The 20,633-nt window shown below is 49.5% G+C and overlaps 9 protein-coding genes across 9 annotated transcripts; 4 read left to right on the top strand and 5 right to left on the bottom strand.

Moving 5' to 3' along the window:
• Positions 1-1,090: 1,090 nt before the first annotated feature.
• AO090011000475 (peptidylprolyl isomerase) lies at positions 1,091-2,489 on the top strand (the record flags this gene model as incomplete). Its single annotated transcript, XM_023232970.1, has 4 exons — positions 1,091-1,106; positions 1,186-1,257; positions 1,400-1,486; positions 1,549-2,489. 4 exons carry the CDS (start codon positions 1,091-1,093, stop codon positions 2,487-2,489), a joined length of 1,116 nt encoding a protein of 371 aa, XP_023093520.1.
• Positions 2,490-2,966: 477 nt separating this feature from the next.
• AO090011000474 (putative MFS transporter) lies at positions 2,967-4,942 on the bottom strand (the record flags this gene model as incomplete). The annotated part of the gene is made up of 7 exons (XM_023232969.1): positions 2,967-3,209; positions 3,274-3,532; positions 3,604-4,070; positions 4,124-4,279; positions 4,330-4,692; positions 4,743-4,825; positions 4,885-4,942. The coding sequence occupies 7 exons, from the start codon at positions 4,940-4,942 to the stop codon at positions 2,967-2,969; spliced, it is 1,629 nt and encodes a 542-aa protein (XP_023093519.1).
• Positions 4,943-5,938: 996 nt separating this feature from the next.
• Positions 5,939-7,328, top strand: AO090011000473 (NAD(P)/FAD-dependent oxidoreductase; the record flags this gene model as incomplete). The annotated part of the gene is made up of 2 exons (XM_001826054.1): positions 5,939-6,131; positions 6,184-7,328. The coding sequence occupies 2 exons, from the start codon at positions 5,939-5,941 to the stop codon at positions 7,326-7,328; spliced, it is 1,338 nt and encodes a 445-aa protein (XP_001826106.1).
• A 330-nt stretch (positions 7,329-7,658) lies between these two features.
• AO090011000472 (acetamidase/formamidase family protein) lies at positions 7,659-9,134 on the bottom strand (the record flags this gene model as incomplete). Its single annotated transcript, XM_001826053.3, has 5 exons — positions 7,659-8,237; positions 8,285-8,558; positions 8,632-8,920; positions 8,983-9,001; positions 9,060-9,134. 5 exons carry the CDS (start codon positions 9,132-9,134, stop codon positions 7,659-7,661), a joined length of 1,236 nt encoding a protein of 411 aa, XP_001826105.1.
• A 444-nt stretch (positions 9,135-9,578) lies between these two features.
• usgS (transmembrane protein UsgS) lies at positions 9,579-11,442 on the bottom strand (the record flags this gene model as incomplete). The annotated part of the gene is made up of 6 exons (XM_023232968.1): positions 9,579-9,947; positions 10,011-10,404; positions 10,458-10,630; positions 10,686-10,792; positions 11,035-11,118; positions 11,418-11,442. 6 exons carry the CDS (start codon positions 11,440-11,442, stop codon positions 9,579-9,581), a joined length of 1,152 nt encoding a protein of 383 aa, XP_023093518.1.
• Positions 11,443-12,368: 926 nt separating this feature from the next.
• AO090011000470 (uncharacterized protein) lies at positions 12,369-13,220 on the top strand (the record flags this gene model as incomplete). Its single annotated transcript, XM_001826051.3, has 1 exon — positions 12,369-13,220. One exon carries the CDS (start codon positions 12,369-12,371, stop codon positions 13,218-13,220), a length of 852 nt encoding a protein of 283 aa, XP_001826103.3.
• A 638-nt stretch (positions 13,221-13,858) lies between these two features.
• AO090011000469 (signal recognition particle 14 kDa protein) lies at positions 13,859-14,320 on the bottom strand (the record flags this gene model as incomplete). The annotated part of the gene is made up of 2 exons (XM_001826050.3): positions 13,859-14,215; positions 14,294-14,320. The coding sequence occupies 2 exons, from the start codon at positions 14,318-14,320 to the stop codon at positions 13,859-13,861; spliced, it is 384 nt and encodes a 127-aa protein (XP_001826102.1).
• Positions 14,321-14,685: 365 nt separating this feature from the next.
• AO090011000468 (MIF4G domain-containing protein) lies at positions 14,686-17,287 on the top strand (the record flags this gene model as incomplete). The annotated part of the gene is made up of 2 exons (XM_001826049.1): positions 14,686-16,039; positions 16,089-17,287. The coding sequence occupies 2 exons, from the start codon at positions 14,686-14,688 to the stop codon at positions 17,285-17,287; spliced, it is 2,553 nt and encodes an 850-aa protein (XP_001826101.1).
• A 265-nt stretch (positions 17,288-17,552) lies between these two features.
• AO090011000467 (uncharacterized protein) lies at positions 17,553-18,311 on the bottom strand (the record flags this gene model as incomplete). Its single annotated transcript, XM_001826048.3, has 1 exon — positions 17,553-18,311. The coding sequence occupies one exon, from the start codon at positions 18,309-18,311 to the stop codon at positions 17,553-17,555; it is 759 nt and encodes a 252-aa protein (XP_001826100.3).
• Between the last annotated feature and the right edge of the window lie 2,322 nt (positions 18,312-20,633).

Genomic DNA, 20,633 nt, shown 5'->3' with positions numbered 1-20,633 from the left:
GATGAAGATAAGCAGGTAAGCTATTAGCCGACTCGACTGTGCGTAACGAGATGGATTGGTTCTGACGGATGTTATTCGGTGCGAAGTGGAAGCGAAATGTCCAGGATATTGAAGGAGAGATTCTCTGCGGTATGTGATTATACTTCGACTGTATCCAGATTGTGTTTGCTGACCGTCGCAGTGTCGCAATTTACACTCTATGGCCAATTGAAAAAGGGCAAGCAACCGGACTTCCACGACGCCGCTGACGTGGAGACTGCACGCAAACTGTACGACTACTTCTTCCGACGACTGGGAGAGGCCTACAAGCCCGAACGGGTGAAGAACGGTATCTTCCAGGCAATGATGGAGGTCGAATTGAAGAACGATGGGCCGGTGGGTGTAGATTACCGCAGTGAAGATGCAGCGGTATAGCCATTGCTCGTTCTTTTGCTGCTCCTTAACCCTTTTATGAATGAATCGCTAACGGATGGGGAAATCAATAGGTTACGATCGAAATCAACACACAGTTGCCGAAGAAGGAGAAATCGGAGAAGGAAGAGCCGTCGCAACCGGTGCAGAAGAATATCGAAATTAAATTACCTCCCGAGTTGTTGGAATAATGGTTCTATTTCTATATTATACATATGATACCTCTCCTTCTTGTTGCATTCTATTTTCTTTCAATTTCTTTATTTATTTTTATACCCTGGGTTGGTACATAGATTGATAGACTATGGAATGGGAATTAATGAATGTCATTAATGATTCTAAGATCCATTGAAAAAAGGAACCGCCAATGATCGACTGACCTCAGCTTGAATGATTCGTCGGAAGTAGTCTAGATCGTATGAATGGGAGAACTAAGTATTATTGTGCTAAGAATTGCATGGTGCGGAGACCCGTGATCAATGGAAGCTTCCTGAAGCATCACTCGTTCCCATTCTTACCTTCAGCTCCAGTCCACTTCTCTACCTCACTCTCCCCTTCCCCCTCGTCTCCTACTGAGTACTGACTCCTCTACCTGAATCATCTCAATCTATTTACCGATCCACTTTTCCAACCTAATTCTCTATTCCGTCCAACTTTTGTGCCTCCTATACTACTCACCATGGCTGACTCTCAGCGTGCGTTTTGCTCTTTTTCTCCGCTGTGGGGTTCCGCCCTCACATCGCAAACCTAGTACTGATCGCATTCGAAATCCAGGTCGTCCCCGTGTCTTCTTTGACATTCAAATTGGCAACGAAAAAACTGGCCGTATTGCCCTGGAATTGGTACGTTAGTTATAGATACCCAATCCCCCGTTGCTCATGGTTGTACAGCAGCCTTTGCTAACTACCCCGCCTTTCACAGTTCAACGATGGTCAGTCCCATTGTCAACGGAGATTTTTCTCGCTACACAAACACTGACCCTGTACAGTCGTACCAAAGACTGCAGAGAACTTCCGTGCTCTCTGTACCGGAGAGAAGGGCATGGGAAAGCAGGGCAAGCCATTGCATTTTAAGGGTACGGCGCGTAACCCCGCTTCTGCATCCCACGGCGCATACGTCCTAACACCCACCGCATAGGTTCGATCTTCCACCGTGTGATCAAGCAATTCATGATCCAGGGTGGTGACTTCACTGCATTCAACGGCACTGGCGGCGAATCGATTTACGGCGAGAAATTCCCCGACGAGAATTTTGAGCTCAAGCATGACAAACCTTTCCTCCTCTCTATGGCCAACTCTGGCCCCGGCACCAACGGAAGTCAGTTCTTCATCACTACCGTCCCCACCCCTCACCTGGATGGCAAGCACGTTGTTTTTGGAGAAGTAATCAACGGAAAGAGTGTCGTCCGCAAGGTCGAGAACATGAACACCCAGGCAGACAAGCCCGTCAAGGACGTCACTATTGTCGAGTGTGGTGAGCTCACGGGCCAGGACTACGATGATGCTGATAAGCAAACCCCTGATGCTACCGGCGACCCCTACGAGGATTTCCCCGATGATCACCAAGGCGAGGAGCTTAATGCCCAAGTCTGCTTCAAGATTGCGTCGGAACTGAAGAACTTTGGAAACGCTGCTTTCAAGAGCGGCAACCTTGCGCTTGGTCTGGAGAAGTACCAGAAAGGCCTGCGCTACTTGCACGAGTTCCCCGAGCCTGATGAGAATGACCCCAAAGAGCTTGATGGTCAGATCAAGGCCCTTCGGTTTGCCCTGCACTCCAACTCTTCCCTTCTGGCCAACAAACTGGCACAGTACGGAAACGGTCGGTCCTGGGCTACCTACGCCTTGGACACCGCCAACGCCGCCAATGCGAAGGATGCCGACAAGGCCAAGGCCTACTACCGCCGTGCCGTGGCCTCCAGCGGTCTGAAGGAAGAGGACGAGGCCCTGAAGGACCTCCAGGAAGCCGAGAAGCTGGCCCCCGGCGACGCCGGCATCACCAACGAAATTGCCAAGGTCAAGAAGGCCATCAAGGACCGTCAGGCCAAGGAACGCGCCACTGCGCAGAAGTTCTTCTCATAAGCGCGATAATGCCATGAATGATTCATGAATGTTTCTACTACCAACCACTTTATTTTCCTTCTGCATAAAAGCGACGTCTCAATTGCGTCATCTAGATAGTGGTACCGCTCCTGTTCTCGTCTATCGTCATCTTCAGTCTTTTCCGGCTTTCGCGGCCTCGTTCCTAAAGACCATGTCTTTGGTATTCGATAGCATGGTGAAACCGGCGCACTGATTTGCTATCTCCTAAGGTTTGATCGGCGGATTTCGTATCCAACAGTGAATATAAACTAGGAAAATTCCGAGATCTAACAACGGAGCAATAAAATAATGATCAATGGAAAGTACGAATATTTGGTATCTTGCAGGCGCTGGTGAACGTTCAAAAGCCTTCACGTACCCCTAAAAAATTACAATAAATCAAGCTGAACCAGAAACAGCAAGGAGCAGATAGCAAAGATGACATGAAACAGCTCAAATACTCTGGCACGATATTTATCAATATTGACGACCCGTCTCCGCCAGAAACTTTTCATAACGCCCCTTCCCCCGTCGGCGCCAGCTCTTCCCCCAGATAAGCATAGGCACGCCCATCGCCATGGAGAGAACCACACAAATACCATAAAATGTAAAGGCCCAGCCATAGTTCGTGGCGTTAATGAAATGTTGTACGGTGAACGAGATGGCAAAGTTGATAACAGAAGAGCATATGGCAAGTACGATCACCAATTCACCAGAAATCTAGACACATGGTTAGTTGGCGAAGACCGGACAGGTTCAGTAAAGTACTGCGCTAGCAACATACCTTGTCGAAACATTCCATAGCGTAAGCTGTTGCGATACTGGTTGCTGAGACTTGTTGAGCTATCATACAACACAAACCAACGGCGATAGTCATCCAATGTGCTCCTGCTGTTGCGCCCCAGCCGTAGATGAAGTACCCGAGGGCGGCGAATATTAGCGGAAATATGTAAGCCCAGAGTCGCATCTCTGGCTCTTTGTAGCCCTTGTTGCGACGGGCTAGGAAGAGGACGAGCCAATCCGATAGGGATCCGATACCCATTCTGTTTTCGTGTGAGCTTTGTTTATAATAAGATAGGGTGGGAAGGAAGAAGATAAGGTGGTTATTACTCACCCGAAGAAACTGCCGATGAGAGCAGCGAGGAATAATAGGCCGGTTGAACCGTTGCTCCAGTTGTATGGAGCTTCGGTCATGATTTCGGAGATGGTGTTAAAGGAGACGATTCCTGCTGTGCAACCAAACGCGAATTGAACACCAGCTAGGACGATATTCGGGAACGCGAAGAGGTAGAATGGTCGTCGGAAGTACTGGAACCATGTCGTCTGGTCGTCCTTGAAGTAGTGTACTAGAGCGATTTTCTGGGTATATGTCCGTGGCGGCATGTCTACCTCGCCCGCGCCATTGCTTGGGGTAACTGACATCTGGGGCTCCTCTTTCCGATGCTTCTCAGATTGCGTTTCAGGAGAAGCGTCATAGCCTTGTTCACCTTTCAGGGCTTCTGATGGTGTTCTTTCTGAGAAGCGGTACCGTGGGAACATGGTGTCGTCGAAGGTAAAGATGAACAATAAGATTAAGACTCCCTAGATGCCATGAGTTATCAATCTGGTAACACGTAGAGAGAATGCGTACTCACACAGGCAATTGCAACAATGGGCATACTCCATCTCCATCCAATACCATCGGATATGTATCCACCGAGTATAAGTCCGAGAATAGACCCCAACTGCTGGAAGAAAATGTAAATTGCGATCATTCGACCTCGTTCGTGAGCAAAGAACGTATCGAAAATCTTCTCCCACTTAGCAGCGCACAAAATACAGACCAAGAAGTGAGACTAACCGTAAGCTGGATCAGGGCTTGGTACGCAGCTGTGCCCATTCCACTAATAGTCGTCATAACATAATATTGACCGGTCCCAACGTAGAATGCACCCCAGATACCACTCGCGCCGACAAATATCAAACTTAAGATGTAAACTATCTTTCGTCCGAATTTCATGGCCGTCGGAATCCAGATGATGTTGAAGAAGCCAAGCATGAGGTAATTGAGGGCGGAGCCGCCGTTCATGTTTTCGAGGCTCACACCGGTCTCGTCGGATATCGTTGTCCATGATGCACCCCAGTTGTTCTCGCCGAAGGAGTTCACGCATGCATAGGCGGAGATGAGACATAGGGTCCAGTACTTTTTGTACTTGGGCCAGTTCTACACCCGATGTTAGTGACCGGTGAGTTAGTTAGAGGGCATATATTTACCAGAGGATCAGCTGCAGAGCATGACGGCTGGGGAATCAGAAGAATGTCATTCGCGTGAGCGGCATCTGCCAAGTTCCCGGATGCTACATAAATGGTTAATGTAAATCAATACAGAACCAATTCGAAGCAGATGCACACGTACTATCAACCAAGTAAACGGTTCCGGGCACATCAGTCAGGATGTCGTCAGAAGGAGCCATGTTGAGTTTTCCGTTCGTTCAACAGCTATGAGCAGACGTCTATCCTGGGGACACACAGCTTCTTAAATACAACCGTGGCGGCGAACTCGCAAACCTCCTCTGAGGGGAAGAATGCCCAACATCCCGTTCATCGTATCCTAGAACTCCCATTATTGGACGAGCCAGCCGAACTATCTAATGAAGCTTTACCGGCCACTTACGATAGGCTTGGGCGATGTAGCAGATTACCCGGCTCGATATACGCCATGTTCCTCTCCACACGATATGTCCCGAGGTCTACGATTCCATATCCGGGCAAATGCATGGAGATGATTAGAATGATAAGTATACGACCCACCCAACAGGAGAGGGGGAGCACGATAAGTGATCGACATGAGGGAAGCTCCAAACGACTGGTCATGATGCAACGGGAATTTGATACTGGAAGGGACCTGGTGCGGAGAGAGCCCTGTGGTCCACAATTGGGTGGATTAATATCTAGATTTGCCACGAACGATAAAACGCGGGGACAGTCATGCGGGTATTGACCCGTTTGAGTCAAGGGTTATCTCTGCTCCATCGTGAGGATGGATATGGAAGATGTATAAGGTTGATAGAAAATGCGGAGAAGATACGATAGCTTAAAGGAAGGAAGGTCCAACCGGTTCTTCTCAATCTAACCCTAATCAGGTGATGGGCTGGTCACGAGTGTCCAATCAGATTGTGTACTGGAATAACCACTTCATTCATCCATGCATCATGCTTCTTGTTTTCCCTTCCATATATTCCATGTCGGAGGTGATAAGGCCACCTTGCCGGTTTTTGCTCCAGGAAATGGTCAAGGCTTTACCTGTTGCAGTTTTCGGGATAACCAGCTAGCGTCTCTGCTTATTGATGGCATGACCTATTCACATATATAAAAACGCGGGAGTAGTTCCACTGTGGTTCTGTAAACGCCTTTCTTAATAACTACCCTCCTGGTCATACTCTTACACTTAAAGACATTAATAACACAAAATGACATCCTCCAAGTTGACTCCCACATCATCTATCTTAATTGTCGGTGCAGGGACCTGGGGTTGTTCTACTGCTTTACATCTTGCCCGTCGAGGATACAAAAATGTCACGGTCCTAGATCCGCACCCGGTCCCTTCTCCCATTGCAGCTGGCAATGACATTAACAAGATTATGGAGCACAGGGAGGTAAAAGGTACGTCGATTTCATGACACAGATCAAACCGACTGTTCGCTCACCCCAATAGCCTCTGAAACCGATCCTTGGAGTATCGCCTTCTCAACATGCACACGAGCTGCACTGAAAGGTTGGAAAAACGACCCAGTATTCCAGCCATACTTCCATGAAACGGGGGCAATAGTTTCTGGCCACACCGCCTCTTTGATTAAACATATACAAGAACACGAAATCGACTCGTCAGACGCCGAGTTCATAAAATTGAACACCGCAGAGGATTTCCGCAAAACTATGCCCCCGGGAATCCTCACTGGCAACTTCCCCGGCTGGAAGGGCTGGCTGAACAAGACCGGCGCCGGATGGATCCACGCCAAGAAGGCCATGTTCTCCGCATACACCGAAGCAAAGCGCCTAGGAGTCACTTTCATCACCGGCTCCCCTGAAGGAGACGTTGTATCTCTAATTTACGAGAATGGAGACGTAGTCGGAGCCAGAACGGCCGACGGCACCGTCCACCGAGCAGACCATACCATTCTTTCCGCAGGGGCTGGCAGTGATCGTCTCCTGGACTTTAAGAAACAGCTCCGTCCTACCGCCTGGACGCTCTGCCACATCAGAATGACGCCCGACGAGGCCAAGAAGTACCGGAATCTTCCTGTGCTGTTCAACGTCGCTAAGGGGTTCTTCATGGAACCTGATGAGGATAATCATGAGCTTAAGATCTGCGACGAGCATCCTGGATATTGCAACTTCGTCCCGGACCCGAAGCACGGCGGTGAGGTGCGCAGTATCCCATTTGCAAAGCATCAGATTCCTCTTGAAGCCGAGGCCCGTGCAAGGGACTTCCTCCGTGATACGATGCCTCATCTTGCTGATCGACCACTGTCTTTTGCTCGTATATGCTGGGATGCTGATACAGTGGATCGCGCCTTCTTGATCGATAGGCATCCTGAGTATCGCTCTTTACTGCTTGCTGTCGGTGGATCTGGTAATGGAGCCATGCAAATGCCTACCATTGGTGGGTTCATAGCGGATGCTCTGGAGGGAAACCTGCAAAAGGAACTGAAGCATGCACTACGGTGGAGGCCTGAGATTGCCGCCCAACGAGACTGGAAGGATACGCAAAATAGATTCGGAGGTCCGAATAAAGTAATGGATTTCCAAAAGGTTGGAGAGAATGAGTGGACCAAGATTGGCGATAAGAGTCGGCTTTAAGCGCAATGTATACGAAGCTATTCGATAGCTTGTTCTCGTGTCCATAATATGAAGATTCCAAAAGAAGTATACTACTCGTGCAACCACTGGTGAGCTTATTTGCTTCCGCTGGTCAGATGATCAAAACAAAATTAGACTCAGAGGTGCCGTTACTACGTGTATGATAGGTTTCAATCATACTTGAAACTTCATTGAGCGACAGAGGAATCAAGAGAAATGAAAGCTGTAGCTAACAAGGATAGACTGCCCATTCCTAATAGATTAATTAAGATTAAGGGGAGGCAAAAGTGAATCTGAAACTTGACACAACATAGTCGATCCATAACTGAATTAGTTTCTCGCAAATGCACAGCTGCCCATATCCAACTTAACAACCTCCGCCTCAGGTCTAATATCAAAATCAAAGATATCCATCGGCACCCCCATTGTGGTGCACGCATTCGGAATATCCACTATGCCAGCAATGTGACCCTGAACTGGAGCGCAGCTGAGTAGTAAATAAATCTGATAGTCACTGTAGCCATACCGACGAAGGTACTCGATCACGCGGAGACACGTCTGTCGATAAGCAACGGTAGCATCGAGGCAGTGCTGTTTTCCGTTCTCATCGACGGAGAAACCCTCGAAGGTGAGGTATCGACCAGGGCCAAACTGTGGCTCAACTGGTCCTGGGTGGAAGATTGGCGACTTCATGCCTAACTTGGCCATGCCGCCCTTCATCACGGTGAACTTGAGAGTAATGATCCCGGCCATTTCGATGGCACCACAGAAGGAGATTTCTCCGTCACCTTGAGAGAAGTGCAGGTCTCCTACGGAGAATTTCGCTCCAGGGACGTGGACCGGTAGATACACTTTCGAGCCTCGGGAGAGGTTCTTGATGTCACAGTTTCCTCCATGTTCGGGACGACCCTGCTTTTGTTAATTTTCAAATGATGACTTTGTTGGACTGGACATACAGGAATAGTCCGAGCTCCTTCTTTGGCAATCCTTTCTTTGAGACTCGCTTCCGCGCTCCCAGCATGTGCACTCTTGGGCTCAGGTGGCTTCGCAACCTCGCGACTGGTTGTATTGGCTGCGATCAACTCGCCTTCACGGCGATTCCACTCTGCCAGAACCTCTGTGGAGGGTGCACATCCTAGGATACCGGGATGGATGAGGCCTGCGAAACGCACATGAGGGATATGACGAGAGGAACAGAAAATGCCCTCGAAGTCCCAGATCGCCTTTGCTCTATAAGAATCCAGGTCAGTCTCTTCAAGGGTCTGCATAAAAAGGAGATCTCAAGTAGGTGGTTGTCTCGTACGATTCAGGGTAAATCTCGTCCAAAAAGCCTCCACCATTCTGCTTATGGAACACACCAGAGAATCCCCAAGGCTGGTCTTGGAAAGGCTGAACATCTTGGATTTCGACCAGAAGGACATCTCCAGGCTCGGCAGTCTCAATGTCGAATGGGCCAGATAGATAGTGAATCTGCGTCAGGTCCACATTCTTGACGTCGTCGGCCGAGTCATTATTTTTGATTTGTCCTCCGGTCCAGTCCAGACATTCGATTTTAACGACTTCATTGTTGGCGATCTTACCGCAGGAGGGAACTGCTCAGAAGATATAAGCTTAGAAAAGGTGCTACATGTAATGATCAGGAGGATTAGTATACCATCCGGGTGCCATCGGTTCTAGAGCATTCATTAGTCCTAACATGGGGTTAAGTAGGTGAGCTCATCGAGGACATACATGTAACCCAGGCTGCTCCCAGGCTGGCTTGTCGAGATCGACTTTGAGAGCTGTGCGAATGCCCTTGTGTCCCATATTTATACTAATATCTGGTTGGGATTGATGTTTGGTTATGTACGTATCCACGGTGAGAAGCTAAGATGGAGGTTCTCAAGGAGGGAATGGCGCATATAAGAAGGTTCGGATTGCAACTCCAAGTGAGGAGGAGAGGGTAACTCTTTTCCCCTCATGGCTGCATGATTATCTCTTGACTGATTCATTGTTTTACCAACCCCGCAGTTGGAGATTACGAAAACGATCGACTTATCGCGCTTATCAGCGGGCCTGGTCGGGAGGAATCAATTCAATGCTTTTGATATTCTATCTCATTGGAGAGGCCGGAATCTGTTCCGCACCGTTTCCAAGTTAAGGATCAGTGGTGACGTGGATTAAACCATCCAGCCATATCTTCTACTCCATCATATCTCCTCGGCTTCCACAACTAAGAACACATCTACAGATCCCAATGAACACGGTAACCTAGGTGAACTTCCGCCGAAGCGCATCAGGCTCATCCGCCTTGTCACCGTCTTTCTTATCCTGCGCAGCGAGGTTGATCTTGTCAATGTTCTCCAGTGATAACTGCAGGAAATCGTGCTTATTCTTCCAGGTCACCTGGCTTTCAGCAAAGCCTTCACTCTCCGCTGGCACTGGTGGAGGATCCGTGATCTTGGTAACAAGATAGGCCGTGGATGCTTGGGCGATACCGTACATGAGGACTCCGATGAACGGTGTCTTCAGCACAATAGTGAAGGCAAACGCAAAACCAAATAGGACACCTTCCCGGTCCGCAAACCAGCGGCGCTTCTGTTCGTGAGTGTATTTGATACGGCAGAAGTATGGATCGAGCTGTTGGAATTGTTAGATGTCACGCATGGCCTTATAGGATTTACAGTAGTCATGAGCACTCACGAGTTCACGCATCAAACTGCGGGAAGAGTAATAGGTGTGGAGGAAGGTGACCAGGTAGCGCTTAGGGAGCACGAGGCCGGTTCCGAAGATAGCAGCTGCAGGGGCTGGGCCCACCATCTGCTGAAAGGAAAAGAACGAAGCTGCAGGCATCACGAATCGCCCGACGATAGGAAGAAGCGACAGCAAAAAGACGCCAAGCATCATCCCGACCTTGCGCCCATACCGACGGACGAAGACGAGAGCCGATTCACCTTTTGGCTTAGACACCCCAACACTCCCTTTCGTGGAGTACATCGAAAGGCTTGGGTAGTACATGGCCCGTAGGGTCTTGGGATCATCTGCCTTATGTTTGTCAACATAGGTGGAGTCGACCCATTTTATAGATTCCATGAAGCTACCTGAGTCAGTCCATGAAGTCCAAGCGGGACGGAATAACGAGGGACTTACATTTCATCGAGAGTTGGGGTGATGTATCGCATGAGCGTCATCACCAAGAAGGGAACTTGAAGGACCGATTTGCTCAGAAAATCAAGGCTCTCAAGAAGGGTATCGTCCCAAGTCGCGCTCTCCAAGTCGGCCATCCAAGATAAGATCCATAGAAGAAACTTGACCCCGATGATCTAGGAGGCATCGTCAGTTCTGTAGATCATTTCCTATTGTGGAATGGGAACATACGGGGATCTGAATGAGTAATTCAATGGCGATTCCTACAGCTATCGCAAAACCCGCTTGCCGGAAGTGCTCATGTTTGAAAAGTTCTGGGTTCCGCAGTGCTCGAACAGCTGTTGGTCATTTGGTCAGCCACATATCCACTAGCAAAGATGCCAAGAGGATCTCCATCCATGGCCTAATCGAATGCTGAGAGCCCATGGAATCACTGTTTTGATAACCATGGTCGATGGAGCTCATGGCCCATTTGTCTGGAGATTTTAAATCCAGGATGATAATCAAGGATAACCCCTTAAGGACCAAAAGGGCTATCCGGAAGCTCCGGACTTAAGGGTGGTGTATTAAGGAGACTCACTTCCAACAATCGTGAGCTGAGCACCGCGAATAACGGCATTTGGCTCAAAATTGGGCATTTTGAGCGTTCTGCGTAATTCGAAAACTTCACAGTGAAGGAGAAGAGATATATACGAGAGTCAACGTGTATCTTTCGATTTGTGGATCGCCTGGACCTGCAGAAAGAGCGCAGGCAGCCGCATAAGAACCTCTATGGCAGCGGCAGGGGATTGGCCAAGCAGCCGCCATCTAAACGCAGGCGCTTGCAGGACCCACTGGGACATGTGAGCTTATGCCTGAGGCTACGATCCCTTCCTGATTCCCCCGCGGTTTTGTTGAGGCAAATCAGATGAACTTTATCACCCCGTATCACACGCTGACTAGAGATGGTCGTTCATTCTTTACATTCTCTCCCTCCATCGACACTCATTCTCAACTAACTGCGGTCTTTCTTTTCTTGCTTCTCATATTACATCTGTATTATCTCGCAATCGGTTTAATCTATTCAATGTAACCTGTGTTGTTATCCGCCCTTTCTTTCACGAGTTCTCATGAACCATGACCGATACCTCGGATGCGCCGCTTCCTCAGATCCGTCGGTCTGCTACTCTCCCTTCGAAATTGCATCCACGTTCCAAACGCAGTGTAGAGTCACTGAGGCCTTCGGAGAATGATCTTTTCTACCATCCTGCCGCCAAAGTAGTCCATTTCGCCCCAAGAGCACTTGCGCCCATCCCGTCCAGCACCGCGCCAGCAGACTTTGATTATCCGGTTGATACGGTCGAAACCCTTCCATGGAGGTCCCCTACGGAACGAACAGTTGCATTTGCGCCCCTTCGGCTTGAGAAGGTTCACGGCCTGACCGTGTTCCTGAAGTGCGGCAGTGTCGTCCATGCAATCCTCAAGAACTCCCAATGTTGGTGTATCGACGGCGTATCAACATTTGTTCTGCGCATTCGCCCTCTCACATATTATCGTATCGAACTTCCTAATGAAACTGAAGAGGATAGGAAGTCCGTGGCAGCAATGAAAGAGGCCTTGCCTCAGGTCCTCCGCTATGAAGTCACCCCCTGTCCGTTCAAAAGGGGGTTTACAGTCGAGATACCAGAGGAGGCCAGGGTTCCGCGGCGCAAAAGAGCATGGCGTCCGAAAGGGCGAAGGGAGAGCGCTCCTATCATTTCTGCCTACATGCTTGATAAGAGTCCAGCCCGCGAAATCGCTCTGACTGATTCTCTGAGTGCTGGCGAAGACACCGATGGCAATCTAACGGACGATAGCTGCTTCACAACGAAAGGTAGCAATAGCACAGTCCTGGAAACTATTCCCGACGACAACGAGCCTTCACTGCCCAACAAAATGCCCGAAATCACAGATTTGCCCCGACGCTCTGTGTCCGAAACTCAACAGAGCTTCCAGACCTTGCTGGCAAGGTTTGAAGACACGCCTGAACCACCCGTGGAACCCAAAATGCCATTATCTTCCAGTGTTGACTCATTTCACACCGTCGCATCGTTATCGTCGTCGCCAGCGGAATCAGATTCTGGCTCAACTTTCCCTTCGGCCACATCAACTGACGGCACCGATCTCGGTCTGCGTGAAAGCAGTAACAACCAGGGTCACTTGGAGAATCTAAAATTCGAGGAGGTTGACTTTTCTGCAGGACGCACTGTACCAGAAGTTAAGTGCGAAGATTGCTGTTCACCTAGGCCCCCGGCTTCCCCTAGGGCTTCTTTCTCGGAGGAAGAGTTTCGACGAGTGCCTGGTGCGCTGCCGGATGATCAGATGTCCATTGCCAGCTATGCTGGTACATCTAAGACCACAGACTCCAATCCCAACCTCAACAGCATGAGCATAGAATTTCGTCGTCGGTCTAAGGCGTCCCGGGAGCGAGAACTTTCGCCGATGCCACCTCAGTCGGCTTTAGCCCTTACCAGCCCCTCGGACAAAGAAAACGCGGCCTCTCTGATTCAGAAGACATGCACGGTGGTCCTTATCCCTCCGATTCAGTTATTTATCGTCCTCATTCATATAGCAGCTCGGATCGTATTAGGCCCAGCTTTGACATCGGCCATGGGGGAGTTAAATCATAAGTATGAGTATCAAGTGGCGGATCCTCAGGAGGCTGTGGACGACTTTGATCTTCCACTTGCACCCGACTGTCCGAGGAAACAGTCGGTATCCGAAGCCAACTCTTGGGATTTGGATTAAATGTTCTGCCAAGGCAGCCTGTGTAACTTGGCTGCCGGCGTCTCTGACGCATATCTCCTCTTTGCCTTTCTTTTTGCCCCCTTTTCTGTCTGATTCAATCTCTCGTCTGTAGTCCACTCACAGTATTTTCCCCACGCACTCTGTACTCAGTATGACGTCCCTGTTTCTATGATGATGATTTGTGCACTGTTTTACCATATTTGTCGGTTTGGCTTACTGTACGGTTTGTTGGCGGATGGGTTCCTGCTTTGGCTATTTATTGTTTAATGTCCCGTTTGTAATTTAGCATATCTCAGTCATAGTCATAGCTAATATACCCTGCTATTATTCATTTGAACAAGGGGAAAAGATTGAATCGTTCATTCCTCGATTCGGTCCAGGTCCTCGACTCACCAACCGGTCTAGGTATATGTATATCTAACATATCAACAGGAAACAAACAAGGAAAGGAGAATAGAAACTTAGAAAAAAAATGACCAGACAACGCCATCAATGCAAAGAACAAACAGGACCAATCTCAGAAACATCGCCCATCAATGAATCACGATCCGTACTTCTATGCCGCATCGTATATAGAGCAAGCCTTTTCCCTCCACGAATCATCAAATCATGCCCCATCAAAGTACCGGCCCGTACGCCTAAGCCTTTGCAGCCTTCGCCTTAGCCTTGCCCTTCTTACGATCCCTCTTCTTCAATCCCGTCATCCCCGCCTTGCAGACCTCCGCATAGCGGGTATAGAAGGCCTCGAGGTCCTCCGGCGCCACTATCGTCGACAGCTTCACTTTCGAGACGGTCTTCTTCTCGACCTTGTTGTTCTTCGGATTGGGTGCATTGGTGTTGCCATCTGTTGCACGGATAAGGATAGACGGCCGCGACGAGGAGGAGGCGTTCTCTGAAGATGCGGTGGTGTCAATGAGAGGCTTCTGGGTGAGGAAGACGGAGCCTCGGGCTTTTTGAGAGGTCTTGGATAGGAGGTCAGAGAGGGAGGAGAAGAACTGTTGATCGTCAGTACAATCTCAAACTCTAATCGAAAATTCCCATGTAACTAGGACAGCGAAGAAAGATATACATACCTCCTCGTGGCCGAGATGTGGTGCCATTGTAGATTTGCGACGAACGATATGAAATTCGCTTGTGTGCGATGTATCCGGGATAGGATGTCTTATTCCGTGACGTGGATACCTTCAACAACAAACAATATACTGAGCGGAGGTTATTCCAAGCTAATTGAAAGATCGACAACTCTCAAAGACCCCTCTGTTCTGCAGTTTCGAACTGGACACTAAACAGCATCTTGACATCGGGCGGTCGAGACAACCCTCCGCAGTTGAGGGCGACTCACCGCCTTGACTTAATCGCTCTCCGCCTCCACTCCGCCCACCTTTCTTCCCGGCATAAAAAAAAGTTTCGTTGCGCAAGAGCTTTGAGCAACACAACTCTGCGGAGGCAGGATAATTGGCCCACAATGCCACGTCCGATGCATAATACGACCTCGCTACCGAGGAATCTGCGCGACGAGTTGGGCATCAAGGATACCTATGGCGATAAGAAGAGAAGGCAAAACGGTCCTGCGACTCGGAAAGATCGTCGGCGGGAGGAACGAGACCAGAAAAAGACGAAACGAGCGCCAGTTTCCAAACACGGCGGGAGACAGCGGTCGAACCGTCGTGACGATGATTATGACGATGAAGATGGTTTTGAGGGGTTCGATGATGGTTCTGGAGCCGAGTCGGACCCAGCTGGCGAGGAGGATGTGTTTGCTAAGTTAAAGGCTGCAAAGCAGGCGAAACAGCAGCCGAAACCGATACTCAAGAAGGCGAAGGCTGGAAAGTCGGCTCCCGAAGGTGATAGCGCGGAGGAAGAGACAATACGCCCGCGTCAAATATCCAAAGCGGTTCAAGAAAAGCTCGACGAAGACGAAGCCGAGATTGCTGCGCTGGAGAAAAAGCTCGGACTGAAGAAAGGGAAGAAACTTCCAAAGTCCTTCGAAGAGGATGGTCTCGGCGACTTGCTAGGCGATTTGGACGAGGGGTCGGCAGATGAAGGTCGGAAGCGTAGAAGGGAAGCTGACGAATGGCTAAGGAATAAGAGGATGAAAGCGCAAGGCTTAGCGCCTGAGAGTGACTCTGAAGAAGATGGGAGTGACTTGGGAAGTGAGGAAGAGATGGATGACCTTGACGAAGATGAAGACATGTTCGACGATCTGGATGAAGAAGATGACGAAGAAAGCGAAGAGGAGAAGCCCGTCCCGAAGAAACGAGAAAACCCATATGTCGCCCCTGTCGCAGAAACAAACGAGAATCGTCCACAGAAATATATCCCTCCGTCGTTGCGGGCTGCATCCGGGTCCGAGTCAGAGTCTCTCGTTCGACTAAGGAGACAGGCTCAAGGACATCTGAATAAATTGTCCGAGGCCAATCTAGTCTCTATTCTGGGCGAGTATGAAAAGCTCTACCGGGAGTACCCACGAAAAGAAGTAACTACGACACTGATAAATCTACTTTTCGGCCTCATTTGCGAACGGTCCGCCCTTCAGGATACGTTCCTAATTCTCCACGCAGGATTCATCGCTGCTGTATACAAAATTGTTGGAACGGACTTTGGCGCCGAACTCGTCCAAAAGATAGTTGAAACATTCGATGCCCGCGGCGATGAGCGTGGCAGCTTCGAAGGGAAAGAGTCCCTCAACCTCGTCTCTCTTCTCGCGCAACTTTACAACTTCCATGTCATCTCCAGTACCTTAATCTTCGATTATATTCGCATCTTTTTGCAAGACATCACTGAGGAGAATACCGAATTACTCCTCAAGATCATCAGGAGTAAGTGTCACGTCATACGTGCCTGGACGCAACAAACTAACAGTAATAGATTCCGGACCGCAACTCAGACAAGACGACCCGTCATCTCTGAAAGACATCGTTCTTCTTATCCAGCCGGCAGTAGCCAAGGCTGGCGAAGCATCTCTCTCCGTGCGCACGAAGTTCATGATTGACACAATCACCGACCTTAAAAACAACAAGCTAAAGGCCGGAGTCGGCTCCAGTGTAACCACGGAGCACATTACGAAAATGCGCAAAATCCTAGGATCTCTGAACAACTCCCGAGTTATCCGTGCCACCGAACCCATAAGCATCTCGCGAGACGACATTCACAACTCCTCGAAAAAAGGAAAATGGTGGCTCGTCGGCGCAAGCTGGAGGGAGGACCCGCTAGTCTCCGCTCGCCAGGAACTCTCCAACCTCCCAGCGGACCAGCAGAACCCTGCTGCCGCAGAAGAGGAAGATAGCGACGGAGAACCAGACTTCGTCAACCTCGCAAAAGCCCACCGAATGAACACAGATGTCCGACGCTCCATCTTCGTCGCCATCATGTCCGCAACAGACTACCAAGACGCGCACGTCCGACTTCTCAAACTCCGCCTGAAGAAAGCACAAGAATACGAAATCCCGCGCGTACTAACCCATTGCTCCATGGAAGAAGAGGCCTACAACCCATACTACACCTTAATCGCGCGTCGCCTCTGCGGCGAATCAGGCCGCCGCCTCAAAGTCTCCTTCATGTTCACACTCTGGAACATCTTCAAGCGCATGGGCGAAACAGGCGACATGGACGAAGAAGATGACGCCGACTTTGATGAGGACGAACAGAACCAACTCCCCATGAAAGCCATCGTCAACCTCGCAAAGATGTACGGCAGCCTCATCGCAGACAACACCCTCAACCTGGGCATCCTAAAGACCCTCAACTTCGCATACCTCCAGCCCAAATCCAAGACCTTCGTCGAGCTCCTCCTTATCAGCGTCATCCAGCAATCCCAAAAGCAGAAACGTGGCAAAAAGCACGCCAAGAAATCCGACGACGAGAAGGATGAGAAGGCTCTGATGGAAATCTTCATTCGTACCCGTGAGACGCCTCAGATTGTCAAGGGCCTGATCTTCTTCCTACGTAAGGTCGTGGCCAAGTCGGACGTTGTTTCTGGGAAGGAACAGAAGTTGGTCAAGTGGGGTTGTAATGTTGCGGTTGATGCTTTGAAGGTTGTCTCGAAGGAAACGGCTGGGTTTGACTGATTTGTCTATGACTGTTGAGGTTGCTTTTGGCGTATGGTTGTCTTTGATATGGGATGTGTGGCTTGTTGGATAAAAGCATTGCATTAGACTTTGTGCTCTGATTCTTTGTATAATATGTCATCGAACGAAATGTATAGACCTCTCCCACGGTGGAGGAAACATTCACAGATAACGATGTGAAGTCCAGGGTATCATGCGTAGTATACATATACAGTCATAAAAAGCCATCAGGACATAATCCCGATCATCATCATCATCCATCAATCTACTGAACTGATATCAGATCCCACTCCATACACACGAGCCACTTCGTCGTGGTCCCAGATTGCCCGTGCCCATCCCTTTCGGGATCGCTGTGTGTACCATATCCAGCCAGCCTATCCTCCAAATCTAACTCCCAGACCAATCCCCGATGAACACCCACCACATTCCCCCCAACAAGCTCAGGAACACGACTAGCATCTGGATGCTGCGACGACACTCCAGCCGACTGAGAGCGCGGGGTCCCTAAAAGAAGAATATTTTTCATCCCACTGCCCTCACGATGACCAGAAGCGTCCTCTTCATCATCTAGTGACGTCACAGGTTGGCCTCGTACAAAAGCAAGCGGTCCGGAACTAGCGAGGGTAGACTGACGAATATCCGCAATACGAACGACTAGAAGGTATCTCTGCAGATCCAGGCCGGCTCCAGTGCGGTTTCGGTAGTTCATCTGCATCTGTTCTCGCTTGGTGCTCAATTCTAAGATCCAGCTGCGCACTTCGGCTGCCATGCCGCCGGGTAGATAACTAGGGGCCGAGGAGCGGGCACGGCCACGACGACGGAGCGTGTGAGATGAAGGAGAGAATGGGGTAGGGATGGCGGAGGGGTCTTCAGGGGCCTGGGATGGGGACGGTGAGCGCGGCAGAACGAATGTCGGTTTCCGTTTCGGGGGCGGAGAAGTCGGCGCCGGTGTTGCGAATGGGGTCGGTCGAGCGCTTGACTGGGGCTGTGTGCTTGGGAATGCCTGGGAGGCTGATAGCATGAAGCGAGGGTTGTTGCGGACGGTGGGCTTGATGGTTGCTGGTGTTGAAGGTTGGGGAGTAGTGGTCGTTTGCTGAGGGTTTATCTCGGGATATGTCTGGTTCGGAGTTTGAATTTGTAGTCGAGTACGGTCCTTAGTAGGCGATAGTACTTCCGGGGAAGACGTCTGAATTATATCATCATCGTGTTTCCTTCTCTGGGTGAAGGGTGTTTGTGGGTCAAGCGATGCACGCCTTCGCTTTGTCCGTGTTGTCGTCGGTCCAAAGAGAGCTTCGAATTCGGCCTCCAGTTCGCCTGCGTCGCCTGGTGAACTACTATCCGGATCTGGACTCCCGGTGATGTCATTGTGTGAGGGTCTGGATTCATTGTATTCTAGTTCGTCATCAGAGTCTTCAATTATCTCTTTCTGGCGCTGGGTTGGTCGAAGGTCTTGATCTCTTTTGGCAGCCTGTGTATTCGCGATAGGGGTGGATTGAGATCCATCGTCATCTATGAGATCATCTTTGCCATGTATTCGTGCATTTGAGCTATGAGTCTGCTGGGAGAGAACGAAACGGGGTGTTGACGCGAATTGGGAACCAGCACTGGGCCGAGAGGAGGAATTGGGACGACGAGAAGAGGGAACGCGAAAAGGTGTCTGCGATTGGGTAGTTAGATGGTTGTTATTGTTAGGAAGTAAGTTTTCTATAGACCACTTACGCTAGAAGGGGGCATTGAAGCAAATAGAGGGCAGGGAAGGGTTCAGTTGCGACATTTCTTAAGTGAACCCGCGGGGTTGAGATGGAAATTGATGATGAATGGATGGATGAATGACGGCGATGATGATATTGATCTTATCTTCAGGTGATCTCTTATCTCCTTAATCCCCGTCAAACAGTAATTGATGCCCAAGGCCTCAAGAAAATATCCCCACCCATGAGCCTGTGCTATATGACAAGTCACGCATACTTACCACAAAAGACTTGGATGAGTCTGGTGAGCTGAGCGAAGTTTATTATGTTCTCTGTCATGACATCACAGACACAATTACCCCTACATATGCCTATGCATGCAGTATATGCTGTACAAGCTGTACAAGCTGCCTGCTACAGGATTCTTATTTCTGAATGATGTAGCACTAAGCCCCAGGTGATAGAGTTCTTCAAGGAGCAGCACCTGCAAGCCTAACAAAGCACGGGGACCCGAGATATCCGGATTTTCAGAGGTTGACGTGTCTGGTCATCGATGGATAGCTAGCCGATTTCGATCGCTAGTCACCAGCGTCCTTTCACAAGTATCAGGAAACAGCCAAGCACCATTCGATTAGCACGGACATCGATAAAGGCGCGTGAAGCCACCAGTCAACTTTCCTCGGTTCAAATCCCGCTGTCAAGCCTGACACCAAAAGTGCATTGCATAATGCACTCTCCGCAGGATCCTGTCCTGTGCGGCCCATGAACAAGAGAATTATGAACACTAAGCATAGGTTCGATCCTTCGAAGAAGAAGGCAAACGACGGGCAGCAAAAGTATTTGTCAAAATCTTACCCAATGAATTGAAACTATTTGCCAGACTAGTCACCGTACAGCGAAGCGTTGGAGGGGTCTTCAACTCTAAAGACGCTCGGCGTTTGCCCGTTACCTAGACCTGCGCATACCAACCGTTGATATAATGGTTTGGCGGGAACACTTGCAGTTCTAAGAACATGGATTATAAATTATAGTGGATTAGGGTTACATCATAAGATGCGTGAAAGGACCGTTTGCTATGCATTCATGGCAGAAATCAAGGATTGATCCTATACTGATGTTATCAATACATGAAGTATGCAACTGCTGATCCCTTCCCATTTTCTACGGTGAGAATACCCGACGGAGTGTCTGATCCTCATGATCAGCATTATCTTTGACCCGAAAGATTGGCTGACAACGCATTAGATACTCAAATCGCTCGTTCTCTGGACAGACCGATTGGCCGGCCAAATCCTTCAGCCGAGACTCGAGTGGACCGTGCTCAGCCTGGAAACTGCCTGAAACAGAAAGAATCATGCCATATCAATTGCATACTGCGAGGCAGGAAGGAATGGTTAACAATGATCATTATGACGACGGGGTTTGCAAGTGGAAAAAGTACGAGGCATTAATACCACATCATGCAAAATAGAGACAAAGAAAGGTACGCAGGGAATAACAGGGAGTCAACCCTGGATTAAACCCATTTTCACGCCATTTTAGTACGGATGCAGCGGAGATCCACTTCGAGTCCCAGAGGACGGGATTGACACCTCGAACTAGCAAACGGACCGTTGCTGTAGCCAGCCCAGAACCGAGGACGACGATGGGCC

Source organism: Aspergillus oryzae, chromosome 7, assembly GCF_000184455.2.
Source record: "Aspergillus oryzae RIB40 DNA, chromosome 7".
NCBI classification, from domain to species: Eukaryota; Fungi; Ascomycota; class Eurotiomycetes; order Eurotiales; family Aspergillaceae; genus Aspergillus; species Aspergillus oryzae.
Note: the sequence above shows the minus strand (reverse complement) of the source record. Positions and strands in the feature narration are given on the sequence as shown.